This window comes from Macaca fascicularis, chromosome 6 (assembly GCF_037993035.2).
Source record: "Macaca fascicularis isolate 582-1 chromosome 6, T2T-MFA8v1.1".
Classification (NCBI taxonomy): domain Eukaryota; kingdom Metazoa; phylum Chordata; class Mammalia; order Primates; family Cercopithecidae; genus Macaca; species Macaca fascicularis.
Window position 1 is genome coordinate 72,537,274 of NC_088380.1, and position 27,135 is coordinate 72,564,408.

General features: G+C 39.0%; 1 protein-coding gene across 20 annotated transcripts in view; it reads left to right on the top strand.

Annotated features, from left to right (window-relative positions):
- Window positions 1–27,135, top strand: part of MAST4 (microtubule associated serine/threonine kinase family member 4) — a 576,679-nt gene that overhangs the window by 226,202 nt on the left and 323,342 nt on the right. For 6 of the 20 annotated variants that reach the window (XM_065546342.2, XM_073993553.1, XM_045394780.3 and 3 more), the window contains exon 1: window positions 2,606–2,720. The exons of the other annotated variants lie outside the window; for them this stretch is intronic. In XM_065546342.2, coding sequence (XP_065402414.1) covers window positions 2,682–2,720 — 39 coding nt within the window. In that variant the 5' untranslated portion in view covers window positions 2,606–2,681. Of the gene's footprint in view, window positions 1–2,605; window positions 2,721–27,135 lie in introns of those variants that run through there. 20 annotated transcript variants of the gene reach the window in all.

Genomic DNA, 27,135 nt, shown 5'->3' on the forward strand with positions numbered 1-27,135 from the left:
TTTTATTTCTTTAAAATGTATGTGTATCACTTCTCAAAATGATACATTTTGACAGGTAATCGATATTTTTTCATACTAGATTTGATGGTATGATGGTCATAATCCTCATTTTAGACTTAGTTAATGGTGGAACACTCACTTAGACTTTATCTCAGAATATTCCTTTGTTAAGAAACATATTTTTTGTCCTTAGCCAGATTCCCGTTTGTCACTCCCACCACCTCCCAAACACTTCGAGCTGCAGAGTGCCTAAGATGCACGCACGTCAGCTGACATTTTGACAGTGTGTCCTCGAAATGTCTTCTGATAGTGCTTCCAACAAGCTTACACGATTGGTCACAGAAAAGATACTTCTGGGCTCTCTCTCTACCTGTTTTGTTTTGTTCTCCTGATGACCTAATTTGTGTTTCAAGGGGGAAATTGGTTTGTCCCCCCATGACCCCTCCATCCCCCATCTCTTTCTCTGTAGTGGGAACTTGGTGTCCTTCTCTAGACCCCGGTTTTTCTAGAAGGACCAGCACAATGAAGATGGTTGTCCTCAGAGTAGAAGAGTATGTGTGTACACCATGCTTGACTTTTGCTTATAAAAATTGAGCTTCTTGGGTCAAGATATTTTCCAAAATCAGTCAGGACTTCCTTTTGCGTCTGTGGGCAGATAGCAATGACACTGTAAGTTGGTAAATATATTTGGAGCTGCTGCCAAGGCTTTGTCTAAAACAACTCTTGACATTCAGGGAACTTTTTGTGCTCCTCCCTCAGGAGGGTGACTTGAGGGAGAAAGCAGGCAACAACTATCATTCCCTTTGTTTTCACTGAAGAGCCAGATTTTTTCTTTGCAGGAACAGATTCAAGTGCAGGTGAGCCTGTGAAGGTTGGGGTCTGTTCTCCACCAGCATTACAGATTGCCAAAAGATATAACAAGGCTGGCCCTTTCTCCCTCTCTTAGGTGGTTTTTGTTTATTTTGTCCTTTGATTTAAACAAAAACATAGTTTTAAAAATCTTTTTAAAAAATTCATTTGTGCTAGAATTTGTTGATACACTTTGACTTGAAGAACGACTAGTTTTTGTGCTGTGTTTTGCATTAGAGATGCTATTACTCCTCCACATATAAGCAAGAGCTAAAATCTCTCTGGGGCTTTCTTACTTAAGTGGTATGAAATGAACATGCCTAAGTGGAAAAATACCCTGACACCTTTCTCTGCTAGGTGTGGCATTTCTTGACAGGCTTCTCTTTGTATGTCTGGAGATGTACGCAAAGACCTTTTGGGAACATAAAATGCAATTAGTTTTCCTCAGTGGTTAGATTCATAAATCCCTGAGCTATTTTTAATGACATAATCTAATCAATTGATAGCAAGCCTAATAGTGTGTTGACAGACAGAAAGAGATGGAAAACGAGTGGAATAGCAGGTGAATGGGTAGGGAACAGCTAGACACTTCCTTCCCCTCTCCCACATTTAAACATCACTAGATAACTGGGTTAAGTAAAATCCAGGAGTTAGTGATTTAAAAAAATGTTTATACCTGTCTTCCTAACTTTCAAGAAAAATAATTATTCTGATGGATAGAGTGAAAGAGGTAGTTCTTAGACAAAGTACTGTTAGTCCTTGTATCTCTCTCAGGATCAAACTATTCTCTCAATTTACATATCTTTAGAATAGACACCAAGGAGGAATAATTTATTGTAAATTGGTAGTGTCGTATGTTGTTACTCCTGTGCCATGCCAGTAATGAAAACTTAATATTCATCTCTTGGTTGCTTTCAATTGAAATAAGATGAGGATGAGCGGAGTAAACAAGCTGAAACAGACTGTGAAATTGCACATGATGGGAATTTTTTTTTTTTTTAGCTGCTTATAGACTATACATAGGTTAAATATTCCAACTAATGATGGCTCTTAGAATCCTCCCCCACCCCCCATTTTTACATTTTGATCAGGTATCAGCAGAACTAAGTTATTATCATGAGGGAAATTAAAATCTAAACTGTTTCTGTCTTTGGGCTAGGAATTGACTGGCAGGTATTTATGTAAATGAATGGGCTTTCACGCTGGGAGGTGTAAAGGGTTCGGTGGCTGGAGAGCAGCTGCCTTGAGCCCTCCGTTTTCGGGTTTGCAGGCAGCATGTGTGTTCTGCTACATTTTTGTTTTCTTTGATGCCTTCAGAAGAGATGAGCGCCAGGCATAGTGGTGCTGCTTGGCTGACCAGCTGTGCCCTAGTTTTTCACCATCCCAATCAGCGGCTGTCTTTTACAGAGGTGTCTGTCACCACTGATTTACTTAGCCACTGTGACCTTATAGTTGCTTCAGATGGGGCTTGACCCAAAGCTACTGCCAAAAGCCATTTAGTGGTCTCCTGGAATACTACAGCCAGCATTTTGAAGAAGAGAAAACAAGGATCTCACAATTTCCTGTCTAATAGCAAGAGCCTCCTCTGCCTGGATAAATGCATTAGGTGTCTGAGCCCACTTGCTGCTCTCTCCCACCGAACTGCAAGCATCCGTGATCTCCGAAGTTGCTGGAGTGAATAACTAAGCTGGACCAGCTGACTCTGGGCTCCAATCAGCTAGAGCGTGATGTAAGTGTTTAGCAGCTGCTGGGCTCTGAATTAGCGTGCCGAAGTAGAGGTAGTACAGCATGGCTAGACTGTTGTGAGAGGCTCAGAGAAAGCAGAGGGTGAGATGGATGAGTCCAGCATTCTAAGACGAAGAGGGCTCCAGGTAGGAGACTGCTCCATTCTTGACATGTAGCATTGTCAGTGGCCAGCCATTGAGAATTTCAAAGTTCCCTTGTCATTCCTTTACTGGGCACGAATATGTGCATAGTTCTTAGTATCTACATGGCAACGCTATATGGAGTTTCTAGTTACAGGTATGACACATCACAGGGTTCAATGAGGAAGCTGCTTTTGTCAGAGACAATAGATACGACTTTTAGTTTGACACTTTGGTGGTTTGTTTTTCTATTGGTTATTCAAGAATAGTTAAATCGTGGCTGGCAGTGACAGCTGATGCACTGATCTGGCATGCTGTCAAGTGTCTGGGAAGTCTGTCGAGGGGTAGCAACTCCTTTCAATTCTGGGAACACAGGACTCAGTTTTGTGTCGGGATCAACCTCCACTCGGCGGCATCTGTCTGATCGCCTTGCAGTTGTGTGCAGCTGCTGGGAATTTTCCCCGTCAGTGAAATGAAAGTTTTTGCTGGCAGTTCAATCAAAGTTTGCTGTAATTTGTTTATGTTGAGAGAAGAAAAGATATGTATCTCACTGCCTTGCTTTTTTTGTGCCCAAGTTTCTCTAATGAAATTACTTTGACTTTATTGTACAAATACATTCTGAGTTAAAACTTGGCAAATGAGAAAACTTGGGGAAAAAAGGAAACAACGAAACATCTGCTTGGCAGTTGATAAGTTTAAGGAAGCCAGAACATCAGTATGTTCACCATTAGTATGGTTAACTCCTGCATAACTCTTTGTCCTGTGTGGAAGTGATATTTTTTCTTTGTGAAAGAATCTAATCATTAGCCATTGTTAAACTCATATATTATTTTCATATTAAAAAAATGCTTGCGAATACAGAATATACAGCACATTTAGAAATATTTCCTTAATATTAAGTCTTTGAATCTCAGCTCTCTGCTTTTTGTTCTAAGTATCAATTATTAATACTAATAGTCACATTACTATAATATTAATATTATAATATAGGCAACTAAAGGATTATTTGAAGCTAAACAAAAGAGGGATTAGAGAAGTTGGGGTTACATACCATCTATTGTTCAAACCTAAGTAAACAGACTACCTCCTTAATGAATTTCAGTGTGGTCATTGTTTTTGAATGCACAGTGTGGTTAGTCACTGCTGTGGATTTCCTTTTCTTTGTTTTCATCACCTCTATAAAGTTCTGGTAATGCACAGCTGTTTGTGTCCACGTCCTCCTCGGGGTCACTTGTTAAATATGGAAAGGCTCTTTGTTAAAAAGATGATTAACTCTATTAAACTCTGAATAGTTCAGATTATTAGTGACTGGATAGTAATTCTTCTGTGAGTTTTCTCTTTCCGTTAATTCATTTTAAATGATCTGAAAATGTGTTTTTCAGAAGAAATTCCTTTTTGAGTTTTTGTCATTTCTGTAATATGTCTATTATCACAACTTCAGAGGAGATGGTTGAAGCATATGGTGCTTGTGAGGGGCATGAATTTCATGGGCCTTTAATTTTAGAAATAAAGGAATCATTATTTTTCATTAATTAAAATAATGGAGCTGTTTTCTATTTAAAAGATTTGCTACAAAACAAAGGAATATTTACTAATATATTATTAGAGTGCTAGGTTTTTATTGTACTTAATATATTTTTACTACACCTGCTGTCCTCTGTATAATGGATAAAGAATATTTCTCTTCTGGATGAGATAAGTCTTCATGCTGTGAAAAATAACAACATAAAAGTGCTTAAAAGTTCTGCCACTTCATGGTTACAACTTTACCCTGGCTTAATACAAAACCTAATTTGCTTTTACTCCCATTGCATCTAACATTTAAAGAAAGACATTACATAGAGTAGCTGTTTTTAGAAATTCCAATGTAAGGAGACTACTTACAGAGTACACATTTTATGTATTTATATTACCACAGATGTCACTGTAGAGTTCATAAGAGTAACGCCACCTAGTGAATTTAAGAATTAAGTTAATTTACAAATATAGATACTATGTCGAACATTTGAACCTGCCAATGAGGTATATTTGTATTAGTAAAGCTAGGCTGAAACCTGCATATCTCCATTCCTGGCTCCAACCCTATGTTGCAAGGTAATCCTGAGCAGGTCACACACCCTCTTGGTGTCTGCGTATTCTTCTGTAAAATGCACACTGTAATATGTGAGTTTTGAGTGTACTAAATAAGTAGATGGGTATAGTTGAGTTATTTAAAATTAAAGGTCATATAACAAATGTACTAGCATCTAGGAGGAACTCAATAAATATTGTTGAAAACCAAGGGATGATTTCTATTCTTTATAATATTCCATATCATTGCTCATGAAATGAACTTGTTGTATTCATACACCATGTTTGTTGTCTGAATTTGTCCTTAAGTTAGAACAGTTATCAATAAAGCTAGTAAACACATATTTACAGGGATCATTATGACAGGCTAATATAGGGGAGTTTATATTATTTTAAAAAGCGTCTGTGCATTGAATAGATACATAGTATGTGAGACAAACCAGCTCTTTAACTTAAAGCCCAGTGTAAAAAATCTGGAGTATACACTATTCTAACTATTACATCTAATTGTACAATAATGTATTATGTGTTTAGTATAAAATGATGCAGTATGTATTTAGGACCAATTTTAAAAAGTTCAGTACCTCTAGCTTTTGAAACACAAGACTATTAGTGGTGTTTTTAAAATTTGGACTTTGAAAAATTATTTTTAGTCAGAACATATAATTTCTCAAAGCATGACAACCTCATAAAATGGCAGCACAACTGAGTTGTTCATCTTAAGTGACTGCACTTTTCCATCTTTTCTATGGACTGTATTAATATTTCCATACTACTGAGAGCACTTTAATCACTGCCTTTGAAATGAGAATGAGAGAAAGCGGCCCCAGTGATTCCCAGTGTTCGAATCTAGGAAACTTTTCAGATTGTATCTCAAAACATAGGGAATTCTGATGGATGAATGGGCTTGGGCAGACCTTGTACTTGGGGCAATTTGAATTTCTAGACAGGTCTAATTCATCAAGGGATAACTGGCTCCTTTTGGGCCTAATATTCCTCATATGTGGATCATATTTTTTAACTGTCAGGGAAATTAATTGTTTCAGTGATTTCTGTTATATGTTTCTCTTTATTTGTTTTAATGAAAGTGTCCCTACCCCTAATGTGATGAATTCTAAGGCTGGAGAACAATGAACAACAGGCATCATAAGGCAGGCATGACTTACTAAAAGAGAGGGGCATCCCAGAGTGGCTGATGATGCCTTTCCTGCCATCCTCTGGTGCTTTGCTCTGCCTGGCGTAATCTCCTGATCACACCCCTCTCACACCTCCTCCCTGCAATTAAATATTACCATTTCCATCCACTTCCAGACTCTCACATTCAACTAGAATGTGAAAAAATGTTTTCCCCAAATTTCCTATATGATGCAGTTAAACATCAACAAAAAGCAATGAAATGTTTATTATTTAGACTTCTAGATCTGTGAGTGTGTGTTTGTTTTGTTTGCTTCTCTTTCTTCTAAACCAGACCTCACAACCCCTACCCCTGTCCCCTGCCCTTCCCACCTTATTTGAAACAACAACAAAAAGATAACATTCTTACCCTGGCTTAGGCTCTGATTTTCCACTGGCCTTGGTCTAGAATTCAATTTTAGAAAACAAAAAAGCAGATAGATTCTTATGTTCTAACTGAGCATCAAACTGCCTCTGTCTCATGGTGCATGAATGTATATTCAAGTCACAACATCTTAATGTTTCTTCTGTGTCAACTTTGATGTAATTATGGGTATGTTTAAACTTTACCTGAAATTCAATAGTAGGATCATTACATGGGTGTATTACTCTGTCTATATTCATTTGAAGAATCTGGGTGGCTATAGGGAAGAAGTCTAGTTGGAGGATTATAATAGAAACATTTATGATAATATTAATTCATCTTTGGGATAAAGCACTTTTGTTCTTCAGCAATTCCAGAAAGACACTGAGACTTCTTTGGGTCAGGAAATATCCGGATGGCAAATGAACTTTTTGCAGTTGTGGGTCCTTAGTTTATTAGACAAATCAGTGCCATATCCGAGTGGTGTTTCTTATCCATTGGAGTCGTTCAATTTCTGCCTCTGAAATAGATATAGTACTATAGTTTCTATTTCCTGATCCTTAGGGGGATAAAAATGGTATGTCCTCAAAATCTTGTGTTCAGAAAAAATTCTATTTTATACTCTAAGAATTGATTTTAACTGTAAAATAAACAAATTTGTTTACTAGCTCCTCTTTTGCACCTTCTGGCTGTCTGGTATAATTGTTAATAAACTACAACTTTGTCATCTCTGTATTTTGGTCAATGAAACAGCAATTCTCCAAGTCATTCTAGTTCCCACTTTTGATTTCTCCATCTCTTGACTCCTGTCATCAAACCCTGTCAATTCTACCATCAAAGTATGTCTAGAGGCTAGGCCTAACTTCTCCCACACCTGGATTGTGGAAATGTCTGGTACCCCACTGAACCCAGACCCATCTCCAATCCATCCTGCTTTTTAGCCCACAGCTCACATCACTGCTCTGGTATAAGATCCTCTTATGACTTTCCCTGATCTACTCCAGGATAGGCCAAAAATGCATACTGTGAGTTTAGCCACAGTCTTCCTTTCAGGTCTCATCTCTAAATCTTTGCCTTCCAGATGCCTGTTTCATAACCTGTTCTCCCAGTGTTTGGAATCTCCAAACTACATGCATCCCCTTTACCTACAATGTCCTTGCTTTATTTTGTACAAATTCTTCCTGCTTATTAGCCATTAATGTGAATTTTAATTTTCATGAAATGTTCTATATTTACTGCATTCCGTTCTGAACTTGATAATAGTCATGATTTTATTTGCAATCTAATCCTATAACATGCATTATTTTAAATAATTTAAAATTATTTAATGTAGGAGCATCTTACACTGAAACTGTAAAACCATTGAGAATTACTGGTTTTAGAGTCAGATATGTGTTCAGTGACATTGAATAGCTCTGTAACTTGTGTTAAGTTTCTTGACCACTCTGAATCTCCACATCCACATCTGTAATATGGAGATAACTAAATGAGGCATTTAAAGATTAAAGGAGATTGTAAATCTTTTAGCACAGTGCCTGGCACATTGTAGTTAGTTAATCTTGGCTCTCTTCCCTCTATCACCACAAAGACTTGCACAGCAATTTTAAGTAATTAAATATAGGTGTCAGGCAGGGTCTAGGCAATGAAAAGATGGCATACATGTCTTACATAATTTGAGAAGAACTTAATAGAGAGATTGTTGTAAGAAGGATAGGCAGGAATTGGGAAAATTTAAGGGATGGTGCAGTACCAGGAGCTAGAAGTGACAGGGAGCCATTACCACCTCTAGGCCTAAAGGGGTGAGAGAGGGAACAGTTACAGAACCCGGAGACAGCGAAGACGTGAGACAGGACCTGTGACCTTAGATAAAAGGACACAGCCAGTCATATCTGCAGGGAGGTACCAGGGGATATCTCAACCTTATTTTCTGAACTCTTGTTGTGCTTCCCATTAGCAGAAGCCAGCTTAGACACCAGAGGGCAAGGGAGCCCATGGATGTTGTCCATGCAGGCCAGACTCTGGGGCCCAGTATGGGGCGGGGAGTAGATTCAGATGGGCAAATGAAGTACACCTAACGTTGTTTTATAAGGAACACATGCTGAGCTGCCCCTTGCTCTTAGCATTTTGCAAGCCAAAGTCAGTGTTCAGGTGTTCATGGCCTACATCACTGGGGCCTGAACAGTTCAGGAATTCGAACAGATTCAAAGCTGCTTTTCATGAAAAGCCATGGCCCCCAGCCATTGCCCACTGTTGTGTGAGATAACATAGACTCTCCAGTCAGGCTCCTAATCCTCATGGGAAAATTTTAGTTCATCCCCTTCCATTTTAGTATCTGAAGCACATGGCACTCCTTTGAATCAATAATGCAGCATACCTGTGCTGCAGGTCCTGTAAGCAGTCTCAATTTTAAATTGCTCTGCTCTACAGATCCTGTGATAGCTTGGCTCAGAGAAGTGATGTGTGAGAGGAATAGCCCAGGAGACCTCTTGCCATTTATCTCCTGGATTCCCAGGGGTCTGCCCTGCAGCAGGTCCTATCACCAGAATGCAATGCACCTACACCACCCATCTCTGCTCCCCTTGAAATCCCTTTACAGAATTACAACTTCACATTATGTCCTTGGCTTTTATTGAGTGTTGCTAAAAGGAATGACTGTGAGAAAACATCTTTGCGCTTTTTGTAAATCTCCCTTTGAAGTCTCATCCATTATGTTGTGCCCTGTCTCTTATATTAGGCCCACATGATAAATTAGCTTGGAGCTCAGCACTAAAAAAGTTTCTCCCTCTCTAGGTGAACCAGTTTACTTCTTTTAATCACATAATGAGAGCTGTGATCTATCCTGTGTCTTTCCATTCTTGCCTTAGCTGTCCAGACCTGTTTCATGCTCAGTTGCAATAGCTTTCTAGATAAAATTAGCCACCACTTCATTATTAATATTATGGTTCCTTTTTAAGAGTTGTGTGGTTTTATTTATTATATAAAAAATTAAGTTGCCTCAAAAGATTTCTTATGATGACTAAAAATTTTTGATATTGCATTTAAAACCATAAAATCGTTTGAAAGAATGACAAAAGATAAAGGAGACTGAAAGCCCAGCTAATCAATAAACGAGATAAACTATAAAAATTGAGAATTACATGAACATAGGAAGATCAATATGCATGCAACCACCAGTCATTTTGTTGTTAGCACTAGAGCATAACCAAATAAGATGTTTGAATTTATTTGAAACTTATATTTCAAATAAATTATCCGTAACCACAGAGCTTTTTAAAGTGTCCTAGAAATCACTTTTTTATTTTTGGAAGCAATCAAAATCCTGGAGATTGGCAGGTAACATGAGATACACATGTTGGAGAACCACATTGCCATTAAAATCATGCTTTTGGACTGGGTGCAGTGGCTCACGCCTGTAATCCCAACATTTTGGGAAGCTGAGGTGGGCGAATTGCTTGAGCCCAGGAGTTTGAGATCAGCCTGGGCAACATAGTGAAAACTTATCTCTACAAAAAAATACAAAAATTAGCCAGATGTGGTGGTGTGCACCTGTAGTCCCAATTACCTGGGAGACTGAGGCCAGAGGATCGCTTGAGCCTGGGAGGTTGTAGCTGCAGTGAACTGTGTTCGTGCCACTGCACTCCAGCCTTGCTGACAAAGTGAGACCCTGTCTGAAAAAAAAAAAAAAAAAATCATGCTTTTGACAAATATTTAAGGGGAATATTATGGGGAAAAGCTGAAAATAGTGTCAAGTGAAAAAGCAGGCTGTCTATGTATGTATTTACAGATCATTTAAAATGTGCATTATATGTTGGTGAGGTGCAGAGAAAAGGCAATGCTTATACACTGCGGGTGGGAACATAAATTAGTTTGGCCACTGTGGAAAGCAGTTTGGCAGTTTCTTTAAGAATTTAAAATAGAACTACCATTTGACCCAGCAATCCCATTATTCGGGATGTATCCAAGGGAATATGAATTGTTCTGTCGTAAAGACACATGCACGCATGTGTTCATTGTAGTGCTATTTACAATAGCAACGACATGGAATCAACCTAAATGCCTATCAATGGCAGACTGGATAAAGAAACTGTGGTACATATACAATTTGGAATACTGTGCAGCTGTAAAAATGAATGAGATCATGTCCTTTGCAGCAACATGGATGGACCTGGAGGCTGTTATCCTAAGCATACTAACAAAGGAACAGAAAACCAAATACTGCATGTTCTCACTTTCAAATGGGAGCTAAAAACTGAGTACCCGTGGACAAAAACAAGGGAACTTAAGACACCAGAACCTACTTGATGGTGGGAGGAGGGTGAGGACAAAAAAATGACATATGGGGTGCTATGCTTATTACCTGGGTTATGGAATAATCTGTACACTAAACCCTCATAACACACAATTTACCTGTAAAACAAGCCACATGTACCCCAGAACCTAAAATAAAAGTTAAGAAAGCAAGTGAAGTGTGCATCCTACACAGATATATAGACACACATACATGTGTCTGGGTAAAAGGTCATGCAGGAACACGTGTGTGTGTGTGTGTATGTGTATACTGTAGCCTAGTGGGGTAGAAGGAAAGAGCATTCATAAACTTTTGAGTGTTAACATTGTCTCTAACTCTTACTGCGTGATGTTGGCTAGGCTATTTAATTCCTCACCAATAAAATACTAGCACTTAATTTTAGCAGAGTTGCTGAGTATGAATTCAAATGAGGTATAGAAAGCTTAAAAGTATTTATTGTAGCTAACATTGAGAACCTGTTTTCTTTTTCTTCATTATCTAAAATAACATGAAAATGTACCAAAATGTTAATATTCGTTATATCTTAGTGGGATATAAGAATTTTTCTTTGAACCATCCAACAGTAAGCATGTTTTACTTTATAATCAGTTAAATAAGTGGGTTTTGGGTGCCTGTTTTTAACTTTGCTTTCCTTCATTGTCTAAGAAAAGCCTTTATGTAGTATTTAGCACCATCAATGAAAGGTCCTTAAAGGCTCTTTTCTATTTTGTGCAGTCTTTTGGAATTGAGCAAGATAAATCAACTTTAATTTGGTGCATGTCTCTAAACCTTAGGACATGGTTCGCCTGTAGCTGGCTGCCCTATTGAACCACCTGGAAAGCTTTCTAAAGCCTATAGTCTAGATACAATCACAGCAATTCAATTAGCATCTCTCAGTGGTGTGCAGCCAGAGTTGAAAACTCCTGCTCTTAGGGGATCAGGAGTCCAAGTAACTCCCAAGTCATCAAACCTACAACTTCTCAGTATCCAGATGTAAGGTTTGACAGCCTTTAAAATGTATGTCAGTGCTTTGGTCTCCTTTCTTCAAGTGAGACTTGATAATATATATGTTTTTTAATGTGGAGGTGTATGGAAGGTGGATATACTCACCATATTTGTTTTTTGAGCTTCCAAATAACAACAATGATAGTAACATGAGAGCTCAAACCATTAACCAACCTGCCTTGGGGGGGCAATTATCATAGTGGGGTAGCTGGAGGCAGCTCTAGACCATTACCTCGAAGGGACCCATGGCACTGGCAGTGTCCAGGTGCAGTTTTATGTTTTTAAAATTGCTGGCACGTGCTCAATGGTTTCCATTAGAAAACCACCTCCAGGGCATGATAAGACAGTTGCTTTGTCCCTTGATATGTTTTCCTAATGCTAGATACAATAATGCCTGTGCTTTGGAAATCTTTATCATAGATACTCTTCAATAATGTACATGTTTGAGTTCTCAAAACATTGGCTGTTTTACTTAGATTGTGAATGTATGTGCTTTTTTGATGAGGCAGTCAAGGACAGAACCCCATTCTTTACTTTTCTCTCAATAAATGTTTAATAATAATAGCATATATTGAACTGTTCGTGTCAGAGAACCGTGTGCTGTACCTTAAACTTACACTATTGTACTTTTATCTTAGACTCTAGCAGTACAAAAATGGGTGGAATATGACACTGACCTGTGAGGGGTTTCTATTATGGTAGGTAAGACAGACAACAGTTTCTGAAATAGCAAGTGCTACAACTGTCATCAGTCAAGATACAGGGGCCCTGAGCATGGCGCCCTGCTCTGCTGAAGGAGGCTGGGAAGGCTTCATGGAGGTGGAGATATTTCTGCCAGATGGTGAAGGATGAACAGGCGCTGATTAGGCAAGATGAGGATTCTAGGCGGAGGAAGCAACAGTATGTGCAAGGTGTGGTGGCTGAACAGGGTGCACCTTTTTCAAGGAATTGCAAATAGTGCATGTGGGAAGCAGTAAGTAATGAGCAGAGTCCCAAGAATGATGCTGTCCGTGTTCAGGGATTTGGGCTTCATAGTCTAGCAACAGGAAGCCATTGAAAGACTGTAAGCAGGCATAGAAATATTTTATCAACTGTGAACTATTCTGTGAACTATTCTTCAACTATTAATGAAGAATGCTTGGGAAGAGGCCAAGAATAGAAGCAAGATAAACAGCTAGGAATTTAGAAATGAGGAGGTGGTAGATGATGCTGCTGGACCGCGTTGGTGACAGCGGAATGGAGAAAAGGCAACTAAAGGTAGAATTAACAGGACATGGTGACCTGTTGATGCTTGGCAAAAGAGAGGTGGAAGAAGCTTGAGGTGACTCTGTGGTTTCAGGAGTTAGGGATTAGAAACAAGAGCAAGAGATAAATGTGACTTGGATGCTGAGAAGAGAATTAGTTCGTTCTGTGAATCTTGAGTTTGAAGCACCTGTGGAAGCCATCTAGGTGCAGATGTTCAGTAAGCAGTTGGATATGTAGTTTTAGACTTCTAAAGAGAGGTCAAGCCTGGAGAGAGACTCTAAAATTATCAACTTTAATAATTACTTGAACTAGACCATGAATAAGGAGAGAATGCAATTTTACCCAGACTCATAGATTTCTGTTAGAAGAGTTTTCAAGAATTGTACCATAATGTGTATCTTAACATTTATTTTGCAGGAATGGTTAAAATTACATGGTGCACAAAGTAGTTCTGTGGTTTAGTATCAGGTCTTGAAAATAATATGTCCAGTTTTGAAGATGTGTAGGGTTTTTTTTTTCCCCCCAAATTGCTTCCAACTTTGACAACTTGCCTACAAGTCTCATTCCAATACAGTTTTTAAAAGGCTGAATGAAACATCTCAAACTAGGGGCTGTAATGGAAAAAGCAATTTATTTTTAAATGAAGATGATGAGGTTGGTGTACTGTATTGCTTGAACACTGAATGAATTTAAAAGAGTGAGATTACATCAGATTCAGCCAAGACTTTTGTTCCATTTGAATGGAGTATCTGTAATTGAAGATGGGGATTCAACTAAGAAAAACACATGACATGTACATTTTTATCAGTTTTCTTGCACGCTGTTTCCAGTTTCTTTGTGCACGTGTGTGTGTGTTCACAAAGCCATTACATCATATTGATAATTAAAAAAAAAAAAAAACGGATGCGTTCTTTTGCAACAAATGAGAATACAAGCTTAATTTTACCAGCATCACTTTCTTTTTGAGCTTCAACCTAGTAGTTTAATACGTTGAGAACATGCAATCCTCAGGAAAGTGGTAGGAATTCAGAGGTAGAATCTGTAACAATGAGCTCAAAATGATTAGAGAAAACATTAAATATTTTCTAATTGGAAATTTTAAAATGAAAAATTTTTAGCTTTGTGCTAAAATTTAAAACCTAGGTCTAGAAATATTTCATTTTATATTTTTATCTTAACATTTTTCATGATGAGATAGTGATTATTTAATATTTTTAAATTACCTGTTTTCTCAATTTTAGCATCGTTGTGAATGAAGGTAAACATTGAATTATATTGATTCAAGATTGATTTGACTATATTTTTTCATTAATAATATATTCCAAATATAGATCATTAAACTCACAGATTCATTTTCCATTTCTGTTTAGCAATCAAGCTAAGAGACAATATGGTTACTATGAATCAAATTTGGATAGTGTGATAGGTTCAATCCTCTTAATTTTTTACTTCCTGTAATAGACGTGTACATGCATTCCCTTGCTTGGCCTCATGATAGGCAGAGATACTCCCGCCCTCCATCTCTTGACTTTGGGCTCAGCCATGTGACTGTTCATTGGCCACTGAGCTATTAGTGGATGTGTCATGAGCAGAGGCTTAAAATACACTTCTGCAGGTTCAAAGTCTTGTACTTTGATCATCTACCTTGAGAAGAACATGCCCAGGGTAGCTACTGCCTGTTTACTCTGGGTCCCAGAGCAAACCCCTGTGGAGCTGGCATATGTAAACCTGCAGCTTGGAGTCAAGACCAACAGACCCACATTCTCCCTCTAGACCTACAAATGTGAGAATCAGCCACCAAGTTTTGTAATGAGTTGTTACCCAGCTTTATGATGACAAAGATGGCTAATGTGGGGAACAAGCATATGTTGTGGTTAAGAGCACTGAAGCATACTACTAGGAGCACTGAAGTCTATTACATTCTGTTTGAATGTTGGCCCACCACTTACTGGCTTTATTTTCTTGGGTATGCTATTTTCTTCTAAACTTTATTTTGCCATCAATAAGATATATTACTTAGCTCCCAGGAACATGGTAAAACTAAATAAGATGTGTGCATGTAAATTACTTAAAGCAGTGTGAAGCAGAAAGTAAAATTACTACAAGTTCATAATAAGTTGTGGCTGCTGTTACTGTTGTATCTGTAGACAGCTGAGCCTCCTCTTCTCCTTCCCTTGCATCATATTGCTTTCCCGAATTCTATCTTTATGACTCTGGAGCAGGTTAAAACTTTTCTGAGGCTTAGTTTCCTTTTCTGTGATATGAAGATATTAAAAATTAGCTGACAGGATTATTACGATGACCATACCAATGGTAAGCAAATATCTAACTGTCTTAGTCAGTTCTGCCTGCCCTAACAGAATGTCATAGACTGTGTGGTGTGAACAGCTGACGTTTGTTGCCCACAGCTCTGGAGACTCAGAAGTCCGAAATCAAGGTGCCAGCAGATTTGGATTCTGGGGAGGGCCCTCTTCCTGGTTTGCAGACAGTTGCTTTCTTGCTGTATGGTGAGAAGAGATACCATGTCTTTTCTGTTTTTAATAAGGGCATTAATCCCATCATGAGGGCCCCACCTTCATAACCTAATTTAACCCTAATTACCTCCCAAAGCCCCCATCTCTAAATGTTCATACCACCACTTTGTGGATTAGGACATCAACATGTGAACTTTGGGGAGGGGGATTCAAACATTCAGACCACAGGGTTAGCTCTGGCTAGGCGAATGGGTACTAATAAAAATAGCTTTGTTATGTTCACTATCCATATATTCCTTCATTCCCTTATTTATTCATTTCTTTAAACTTAGTTTTTCATTCCTAGTTTCTGAGTTTCTATTATGAGCCGTACGTAAGGCCTTGTACTTTTGACTTAATTCTTGGTTTCTAGCAATCCCTGTTCTCATTACAATGAAGTAAGAAAGACTGTGGAAGGCAGAAATTGAAGGAACAAAAGTGCTGCAATTAGGAAGGCATGATATATTAATAAGGTCATTCAAATAGTACTTGTGTATTTGTTGTACTATCCTTTTTCTCCTGTGGGCTTTTACAACAGTAACTCTTCGGAATAAGGGGATTTATAAATGGCAAGGAGTTGCTAATGTGAAACCAGTAAAGGTTTTTGATTGTAGAATTACAAAATGCAAATTAGTAGAGATTCAGCATTAGAGGGCATGGTGAATGGGGTGGGGTGTGGATTCACGGGGGACCTCATACGTATAGCATGTCTCTATGAATCAGTGTAGCAGAGATGGCATCTAAAATGCTTTTGTTTTAAACGGACAAAATTTGCCAAACACCTTTTTGCCTTTCTACCTGGAAAAATGTTTTGATGTGTTGGCTTTCCATCTCCTGATTCTTCCTCCCACCCCCACCCCCTCCGCACCGTGGCACCGCCCCACCGCCCCGCCAAGTGTTGTTGTACACTGCCTTGTCTGTTTCATTTCCACGTGTGGAAATGACCACATTAGCTAGTAGCTCCTGGTATTGTATGCTTCCTATCCAGAATTTGTTCCCTGGAAAACCTGTGTCTTCAACATACTTGCTTTGAAATTATTTTGATCTGTATCAGCGGGAATAAGTTTTGAGATCCTGGATATTAACTTCTGTATGCCACTCTCTCTAGAAGCTAATTGACTGATTTGAGGTGGAGGCGAGATGAGAGTCTATACATTTGACCAATTTCACAGAGCTTACTTTGCAAGCTATTGAAATGCAAATACAGACTAGCCTAGAGATTCTAAGAATTCACACATTCAGTTGTTTTCTTCTGAAAAATAAGCATTCAAAATTCATGCACATTCTATTATTCATGTGCCTTATATTTAGGTTCCGCTTGTATGTCTAGATAAATCTTATCACCATTATTTAAAATTTCATGAATGAAACTTTGCATCTCTAATACCAACACTAGCCTAGACCAATCAAAATAATTTGAAATGCAGCCCTTAAATGAACTCCTCCATGTGTCTATATATATACATTTACATATACACCTTTGCCATTGCCTTATTATCTACAACTGTCTTTTAAATCTACCCCATGTAAAATGGGTAACAATTCAAAACCTCTTTTGTATTGTTTTGCCTCAGAAAAAAACGGAATCTTTGGAATGTGCTGCTTAAAAGACTTCTATGAGATAGAGCATTAATGTCAAAGCACGTTTTCTTTGTTTGATAGTTGTCACATTAGTGGTCCTGAAACAGAATACTCTTTTCTGTGCTGTCCATTCATTTGTATTTTTAAGTCATCCACCACTTTTCATTTGTCAAGCACATTAAAAAGAATATTGTGTGTCAGCAAGACAGTTCCTCTGTCATTTGATCTGCAAGTTAGCCTTCCTGAACAGTTAATGCCTTCAGAATCCCTTTTTTCCCTAAGCCATGGTCACTTAACAGAGGGGAGAATGATTTTCTTAGCCAGATCCAAGACTCCCCCAGCTGAGTCTCCTGCCTAATGCCTGTTGGTGCTAGCACTAACATTTTCTGATCCAGTCTTCGATATGTGATGAGGCTGAGTATATGGCATTAAGTTTGGAAGAAGGAACATAGACTTAAATGAAGTTCTTTGTTAAGCTTTATGTCCCTGTAGAGTGTTGATGGTGGTTTGAACTGAGTCACTTCCTGTCACTTTCTGGGAGCTATATCAGAAAAGACTTTATCAGTTCTCTTTGCTGCCTTTGAAGTTCTGTAATGTTTAGGTAGGGTCAGGTTTCTGGGAAAATAACAAAAATTCATGGAAATTTTGATACACAGCCAGGGTGTATTAGTGGCTCATACTTGGAGCACAAAGGGGTTGCACAAAGTAATGGAATTGGACCCTCTTTCCTAGTTTCATCAATTATCTCAGGTTTTAGCTCCCCTCACCCCTAGGCTTTCAGATTTGCGCAGATGGATGTGCTGGCGGGGATAGTGGTGGTGGTGCCCGGTGGCTGCATCATTTCCTGCCTCCTCATGCAAGGAGGGTGTCTTTCATTATACTAGCCCTTCCCGTCATTGTCAGACACTTTCCTTAAGTTGTTCTAAACTGAAAGCTGGTGTGAAGTCTGGCATTCATCTTTAACAGCTGGTTCCAGTCAGTCGTGTGTGTGTGTGTGTGTGTGTGTGTGTGTGTGTGTGTGTTGGGGCAGGGGTGGTTATGGGTTCTTGGTTTCTGCTATCCACAATTCCTCCTACCTCCTGGGTTTTCTTAGTTATGGACTCCTATGACCTTTTCAGCTTTCAAATGCAGGCACACATTTATATTAATGGAATCACTTCGGACATAGTATAAGAATGTTGATTTGTTGGAGCATTTTTTGATTTTTTCTGTATGCTGACAACAGTAATCAGCTACATTCTTCCTAGTACTGTCATCTCTTGGTATTAACTTGTGATCTACGGGAAAGTTTTAGCTCTATGGGGTCATCATTGGACCAGTCTCATGAGAACATTCATTCACTCACCCAACGGATGTTTGTTGTGCATTTTTGCTTTGTGCAAGGCTGGTTAAACAAGGACAAATAAGACCCAATTCTGGTTGTCTTCTGGGAGTTTATGGTCAGAAATGGAGATGGCAGACTGGTAACTAGACAATGCAGAGTGAGTTATATGATGGTTAGCCTGACGTGACGCATAGTAGGTGCTCCAGAAAGGGATAAGTAGATGAGTATAAAGAGTGCTGTAAGAGTACCTGAAAGGATGCTCGTCCAGCTATGGAGTTATCAGAAGCCTGGCATCAGTGGTTGAGTTTGGCAATGATTACTGTTCCGTTCACCTTACATTTTGGGTCCTATTGAGAAATTCAAAGGGAGAGATCCAATAGACAAGAAGGATATATATGAGCTTGGAGAGATGAGGATGCAAATGGCCTAGAGATAACAATCTAAGTGTCATTATCTTATGGGTGCTAAATGAAGCCATGAGAGTGGAGAAGATTACCCAGGGAAAGCCTGAGGCACAAGAAGAAAGGACAACCTAGAAAATAACACTGACCCATTAAGGTCACTCATCTTTTTTTTTTTTTTTTTTAATTATACTTCAAGTTCTAGGGTACATGTGCACAACGTGCAGGTTTGTTACATATGTATACATGTGCCATGTTGGTTTGCTGCACCCATTAACATGTCATTTACATTAGGTATTTCTCCTAATGTTATCCCTCACCCCTCTCCCTACCCCACAACAAGCCCCAGTGTGTGATATTCCCTGCCCTGTGTCCAAGTGTTCTCATTCTTCAATTTCCACCTATAAGTGAGAAAATGTGGTGTTTGGTTTTCTGTCCTTGCTATAGTTTGCTCAGAATGATGGTTTCCAGCTTCCTCCATGTCGCTATAAAGGACATGAACTCATCCTTTTTTATGGCTGCATAGTATTCCATGGTGTATATGTGCCACATTTTCTTAATCCAGTCTATCATTGATGGACATTTGGGTTGGTTCCAAGTCTTTGCTATTGTGAATAGTGCTGCAATAAACATACGTGTGCATGTGTCTTTATAGTAGCATGATTTATAATCCTTTGGGTATATTCCCAGTAATAGGATGGCTGGGTCAAATGATATTTCTAGTTCTAGATCCTTGAGGAATTGCCACACTGTCTTCCACAATGGTTGAACTAGTTTACACTCCCACAAACAGTGTAAAAGCGTTCCTATTTCTCCACATCCTCTCCAGCACCTGTTGTTTCCTAATAAGGTTGCTAATCTTTAGAAATACTTTAAGATTAGTGGACCAAATGAATGAATAAATAGACATTTATTTACTGGATGGTATATATTTCGCCCTCTTCTGTGCTGGGACTTCAAGGATACTCTTGAAAATTGTACCCTATGAAAGAATCATAAACATAACATTTATTGAACTTCTAAGTGCCATGTGCCATTCTGAGTGCTTTACATGTGTCAGTTCATTTCATTTCTGTGACATACCCTTGGAGGAGGTGCTGCTATCCTCAGGTGCTGCTATCCTCAGTTTTTAGAGAAGAAAACTGGAGTTACCTGACCTTTAGTGAATTCATAGAATTAATAAGTGACAGAGTCTGGCTTCAAACCTAGATACCTGGATTCACATCCAGGGAGTTTGGCCACATTCTTAATGGTCTTATGCTTTTTTGCCTCTCTGAAGTAGGCCAGACTGATGGCCCCACTTACAGTTATCATCCACTGTGACAAGTTCAGTAGAAGTTGTATCCAGGATAACATGGAAACTCAGAGAGAGGTGTGGTTAGGGTATCTATGCGGAGGTGGTTAGTTGGGTAGAGGAAATTGTGATGAGTTCCACACATCTATACTTCTCCAATCGCCTTGAGGAGCTAAAGCTATGATGTATTTTTTTCAATTGTAGGCTTAGAGGGGGATATTAGTTCTTGGTATTTTATCCATGAGAGGCAGGATGAGATAATGTCCATTATACTAAGAGGCAGGCTTTCCTGGTCTACGGAGGTACAGCTAGTTTGTTGCTAGAGATTAATGATGAGTCCTGGAGAAAATAGAGTTAATCTATGACTGTAAATTATAAAGTATGTAATTGTATCAGAAGAGGTATGTTATGGTATAAAATTTCTGGAACATTCTCTTGAAGGCTGAATTCCATAAACTAGTTGGTATGTAGAGAGTCAGGCTGGTAAACAGAGAAATGAATAAGGCCGGAAAATGGAGATTTAAAATTTTAGTTGCTGTTTAGGTTAATTTTAGTTCTTATAAGAGAGGATGAAAGACATCTAAGGGGCTCATGGAGATAAAATGGTGTCTGGAACATTTATTAATTTTATTATGGAAAATAATTTTGAGTTGTATATAATTTGCCTATAACTTTGTATGACTTAACTAAATTCAGATATTCCTGCATTAGAACGTGTGGTTCCCTGGTGGTGTCTACCTCCCTGGCACTCATTTCCCCAGTGTCTTCTTTATCAGCCCATATTTTTCCATTTGGGAAAGATTTTCTGTCTTACCGGACATTAATTAGGAAATACATAGCCTCAACAATAACTCAGAGCTATTTTGAGTGTTTAAAGAAAGCTTGTTTAGGAAGATGGCAGTGCCATGAAAAGTAGGGCCAAAAGATGGTTCTGGAAAAGTTGACACTGATCCAGATCTAGGGGAGCATGTGATGTAGATCTGTCTTAGTTCTGTCCCACGGACCGCAAGGATGGCATGTGACCTACACTGAGTCTAGCAGAGTGAGTTTCTGTCCCGTTACTGGGACTACTGAGGCAAAGATGCTTTTTCTTGTTGGACATTAATTGGGAGATACAAACTGTAACACAGCCAGGCATAGTGGCTCACACCTATAATCCCAGCACTTTGGGAAGCCGAGGTGGGAGGATCACTTGAGCCCAGGAGTTTGAGATGAGACTGGCCAACATGGCAAAACGTTGTCTCTAATAAAAATACAAAAATTAGACTGGGCGCCGTGGCTCACGCCTGTAATCCCAGCATTTTCGGAGGCCAAGGCAGGCGAATCACCTGAGATCAGGAGTTCAAGACCAGCCTTGCCAACATGGCAAAACCCCATCTCTTCTAAATAATACAAAAATTAGCCAGGCGTGGTAGTGGATGCCTATAATCCCAGATACTCGGGAAGCTGAGGCAGGGAGAATTGCTTGAACCTAGGAGTCAGAGGTTGCAGTGAGCTGAGGTCATGCCACTGCATTGCAGCCTGGGTGACAGAGACGCCATCTCAAAAAATAAAATGAAACAAAACAACAATAACAACCAAAACACAAAAATTAGCCGGGTGTGGTGGCGGGAGCCTGTAATCCCAGCTACTTGGGAGGCTGAGGCACTAGAATCACTTGAACCCAGGAGGCGGAAGTTGCAGTGAGCTGAGATTGTGCGACTATTCTCCAGCCTGGGCGCTGGAACAAGACTCCTTCTCAATAAAAAAAAGAAAAAAAAAAGAAAAAAAAGAAAAACCTTAACAGTTGCTCAAAGCTACTCTGGGTGTATGAAGAAAGATTGTTTTAGGAAAATGGCAATGCCGTGAAAGGTGAGACCAAGACTTGGAAAGAAACCAAGTTCTTACAGCCACTGTAAGGCCACTGGATCAAATGTTGTCCTAAGCAAAACCTCTTGCTGGACTTTTGTGTTGCACCAGTGGATAAATCCTTTATATTGTTTAAGTTACTGTGATTTGGGTATTTTGTTACTTGGAACAAAAAGTATCCTACTGTTTTGGGGTTTTAATTTGCTTACTGTTTGCTTAAGACACAGATTTTTTTCTTTTGAATATTCAGAAATTTTTGTTTTGGTGTCAAAGTAAATTTAGTGTATCCCCTTTCTAAAATGCCTTGCTTTTTCCTTCTACAAAGTTTTCTTATCCTTTGTTATTTTACAATTAAAACATGTTTTATATATAAATAATTTGTTTATGACAAGATTAGAAGAGGCAGAAAAAAGGTGATAACTTAAGGAATGCAAATTTATTTCAGTAACATTTGTCATACAATATTAATTTTTTTTCTTCTTTGAAGGATTAGTATGTTTCTGCTTTTACTCTGCTAACCTCTTAAAAGCAGGCAGGTGGTTTTTTTGTTTGTTTACTAGAATTACTAGGCATGACTTCACCAATGATCAGTTAGCCTCCGTTACTACAATTTTTAACCTAAATGATTTGACAGTGATAAACAGCTGATGTGGCAAGTCTGCGAAAAGCTTTATATTGTTATTGCCTTTTATCACTTGTGCTCTAAATAATTGTTCTCATCTGTTGGCTGTTAGATGCAGTTTTGTGAGGATTAGGATGTATGGAACAGAAAATCCTGCCTAGTGATTTTTTTAAATTCTCTATTTCTTTTCCTTCTTTTCTCCCTAGTTTTCTTCCTCTTCTCTCCAGTGTGTTTACTTATGAAAGTTGTACTCGTGATTGAAGATCCAGTTCCATAGACCCTCTTGCCAGACCACATGTATGTCTGTAGCTGCAGCATTTACACACACGGCACGAGCAGCTGGGATGTCTGGTGTGCTCATATCAGAAAACTCTGTCAAACATGTGGAGATGATTGCCTTTTATGCTGCCTTCCCCAACGTTATGCTCTTCCTGCATCATGGGTTGAAGTGATGGAATTTTGTTGAGGGTCAGAGCCTCTGCAAAACAGGAAACCTGTTGCACTCAGTGAAATAATGACTCTCAGTATTCCCATTATGGATAATTGTGGGTGTCCCTGCTCTAGGTTTCCTTGGCTCCTTTATGCATCTTTGTATTGTGATGAGGGGGTCATAAGCCAAACTGGGGTTCCATGTCTAGAGACTGCTCCTGCAACATTCTTGCAGAGCTGATGGAAATTTTGGGGGGTTCTGTCTAGTTTTGTCTGGTTTGTTCTTTTCTGGTTCATACCCCAATTCGAAGCTGAGGGAGCAGTCAGAAACTCGACTCTGTCAAGTCTTCGCTAAGGTAACGTCTGTGCCCTCCTCCTGAGGAGTGTCTCTCCGTTTGTTGGCTGGCTCTCCCTCCTTCTGCATCCAATTCCCTCCTCCTGTCTATTCTCCCCTCCACCTCCCCTTTCCCCTCTCTCTTTCCCCTACTCCTCTTCTGCTTTGCTCCCTGCTTTTCTCTTCTCCTGTCCTTTTTCATGTACTCCATCTGCTCCTTTCCTGGAGTTCACTTGGGCAGTTTTTTGCCCAGAGAAGTAAGCCAGGGTAAGGCATTCCTTTTGCAGACCCCCTCACCTAGCCGAGCTCTGGTTAGAGTCTGTGGAACTGCCTCTTGCCTGTCTCTTTCCACCCCTTGGGTCTGTAAACTTCTTAAGATCAAGAAAATTGTCTTGCCCCCGTTATACCCCCAACGCGTGGACAATAAATATTTGTTATTTTCAAGGGCTGCAGTTAGCAGTTGATTTTATTTCTCTTTGTGTTTTTGAGCTATTCCATTAAGAATTTATGTTATGTATTATTTTTATAATCAGGGCAGAAAGTTTGAAAAGAAATATAATTTGATAAAAGCTGTGTGCACAATAGAGGAATCTCTCTCAAGGTCTGCTCAGATGTTAATGGGGTCCTTGGCAAAAGCATATTACCTCACAGGCATGAGGTAATTATTTACAGTGGTTACATCAGCCAGAATAAAGATGATGAATTCTGGATTCTTGTCCCTTCACATCCTCTGACTCACTGCAGAATTCCAGGTAAAGAATTTTCCTGATTTGCCTTTTATTGCCTCTGTAACTCCTCCAGGGTTCAAGTTTAGAGCTTTTCTGTTAAAAAATAAAAAATAAAGCATTCTTTTGCCTCAACAGCTGAAGCTTGAAGTGCTTTAGAATTAGAGAATTGTAGAATTTTAAGTCTAGGAGAGAAAACTTTGATTTAATCTAGCTTCATGACTTCATCTTTCAGCTAAGAACACTGAATTTCAGAGAAATAAAATGAACTGAAGTTATCAAAATAGTGAATGTCAAAATCAAGGTGGTGGTGTTCACAGTCGTCAAACATTCCTTTGTTTGTTCGCTTTGTACACGTAGCCGATGCTTGAGTTCTTCTGTGTGGCCGCATTGAACTACAGGTGGAGCATCTCTTATTTGAAAATCCAAAATTTGAAATGCTGCGAAACTGGAAACTTTTTGAATGCCAACATGATGCTACAAGTAGAAAATTCCACACATGAGGTCAGGAATTTGTGGAATTTTCATGTGTGGATGGGTCACAGTCAAATCACAGTCAACCTTGTTTCATGCACAAGATGATGATGATGATGATGATTATTATTATTATTATTATGAGATGGAGTTTTGCTCTTGTCGCTGAGGCTGGAATGTGATGGCACGATATCGGCTCACTGCAACCTCCGCCTCCCAGGTTCAAGCAATTCTCCTGCCTCAGCCTCCCAAGTAGCTGGGATTACAGGCATGTGCCACCATGCCCAGCTAATTTTTTCTATTTTTAGTAGAGACGGTGTTTCTCCATGTTGGTCAGGCTGGTCTCGAACTCCCGACATCAGGTGATCCACTCACCTCAGCCTCCCAAAATGCTGGGATTACAGGGGTGAGCCACCGTGCCCGGCTCATGCACAAGATTATTAAAATTACCTTCAGGATATGCGTATAAGGTGTGTAAGAAACACCAATGAATTTCATGTATAGACTTGGGTCTTATCTCCAAGATGTCTCATTATATGCAGATATTCCCAAATCTCCCCAAATTTGAAACACTTCTGGTTCTAAGCATTTTAGAGGATTACTTAACCTGTATGCCTCTTTTTTTTTTTTTTAAAGAAACTAGTTCTTGCCTAACAGAAATTACTCCATTTCAGAGTGTTCATTAATATCCTTCAGTGTGTCTTCTGATTCAATTTAAATTGCAAAACCCTGTCCCAAGATGTTGCCACCATTTTAAGCCTTTTTTTTTTTTTGAAGAAAAAAAGTGCATACATGTGAGAAATGTGTTCTCTTATAATGGAGAGAGGGTTTCTCCTGCAAGTACAGGCTGCTTAGGCAGTACTTATACTCGGTGCATGCCCAGCAACATTTCCCCATGGATGATAATGTCTTATGTAATTTCGAATGGTTTCAAATCATTCTCAAATCCAATGGGATTTTAGCACAATATTTCATCTTGTCCCTGTTTATTGTAAGAGCCATAATCTAATCTTATCTGTCTGTCTGTCTATTATGTCCAAACATTCTGTAATATTTCCCAAATTGACTACTTTGAAGTCTACATTCTCAATTTCCTGCCTGTCTTTGTACCTATGTATTCCACGCCTCAGCAAAAAGGCTCAGAGAAGAGAAAAAGAATTGGGTAGAGAATCTCCTTAACCGGGGTTTAATAGGAGGGTGGGCAGGAGCAGCAGTCTAATTGATTAGGCTGCTAGGCAATTTGAGGCAACCTCTTAGTAACAAATTTTTGTTACACAAAATTTAACATCTATGGCGAGAGCCATGAGGATGCTTTGAGTAGCCTCAGATGCATTCTTTTTGTGTTGGCCGTTGTTCTTAAAGGACAGTTTAATTTGTGTGAGCTACTGTTGTGTCTTGCTGTCACTTTTATTCCTTGGGAAATGACTCTTCAGAGTCACCGTTTTCTTAATGTTTTAAAAACCTGTGCTACATATCTAAATCCCTTTTTATTTTTATTAACACCACATATCACTGGATTAATGTAGTGCCTGCGCTTCTCTTAGTGGAGCCCCTGTTTGTATCAGCGTTTCCTTGGTGTAAACTTCCTTCTGAAAATGAGCAGTAGCTAATTGTAGAATCATTCTTTTTGGGAACATTTTTGTCTATACCCTTTCTTTTGACTGTTTTCGGACTTCCTAAGTGTGCCTAATTTCATCGTGTTATTTATTGTAGAGCTAGATAGGTTTTGGAGGTTCCTTTAGTTTGATCCCCTTATTGTATCATCCAGTGAGGTTATCTGACATTAGTAAACTCTCAGTATATTTAATGAATAGTCATTTCCATGAACAGTTTTAGTACTGGGCTCAATGTGGTGGACTATTTTGAAAATATATTATAACATACCATGTTATAATGAAAGTTTACTTAGTAAATGTGTTAGACACTGTGTGTGTGTGTATTTTATATATATATGTGTGTGTGTGTGTATATATATATACACACACACAAATCCTCAAAATGGCTAGGCATTATTAAGTCCATTTTTTTTTTTTTTTTTTTTTTTTTTTTGAGATGAGGTCTCATTCTGTCGCCCAGGCTGGAGTGCAGTGGTGCGATCATGGCTTACTGCAGCCTCGACCTCCCAGGCTCAGGTGATCCACCATAGCCTCCTGAGTAGCTGGGACTACACGTGTGCACCACCATGCCCAGCTAATTTTTGTACTTTTTGTTGAGATGGGGTTTCGCCGTGTTGCCCAGGGTGGTCTCAAACTCCTGGGCTCAAGCAGATCTGCCTGCCTTGGCCTTCCAAAAGGCTGATATTACAGGCATGAGCCACCATGCCTGGCCTATTAACTCCATTTTACAGAAGAGGAAACTGAGGCTCAGAGATGTTTGACAAATTGCCTGGACACCATAACACTTGTCTGTGTGGATACAAATCTGTATCTCTTTGGTTTCCAATTTGTGCCACGGTCTGGCCCTTTCTTACTGCAAAATAATTTTGAAGGAGAAGTTGGGCTGAATTTTTGCACAACTGAAATTCATTTAGACTATACTTTTGGCTACATTTCTTCCCCCAAATTAGAAACACAGATAAATCTTTTGTATAGAAAATACCATTGCAGTGCAAGTTCTCAGAGCGCCATTGTGTCAGTGGGTTGAAGTAAGTTACAGAGATAGTTGTCAGTAATCTTCAAAGGATATCCTAATGAAATGTAAATTATCTTCCTTCTCTAAATAGAATTCTCAT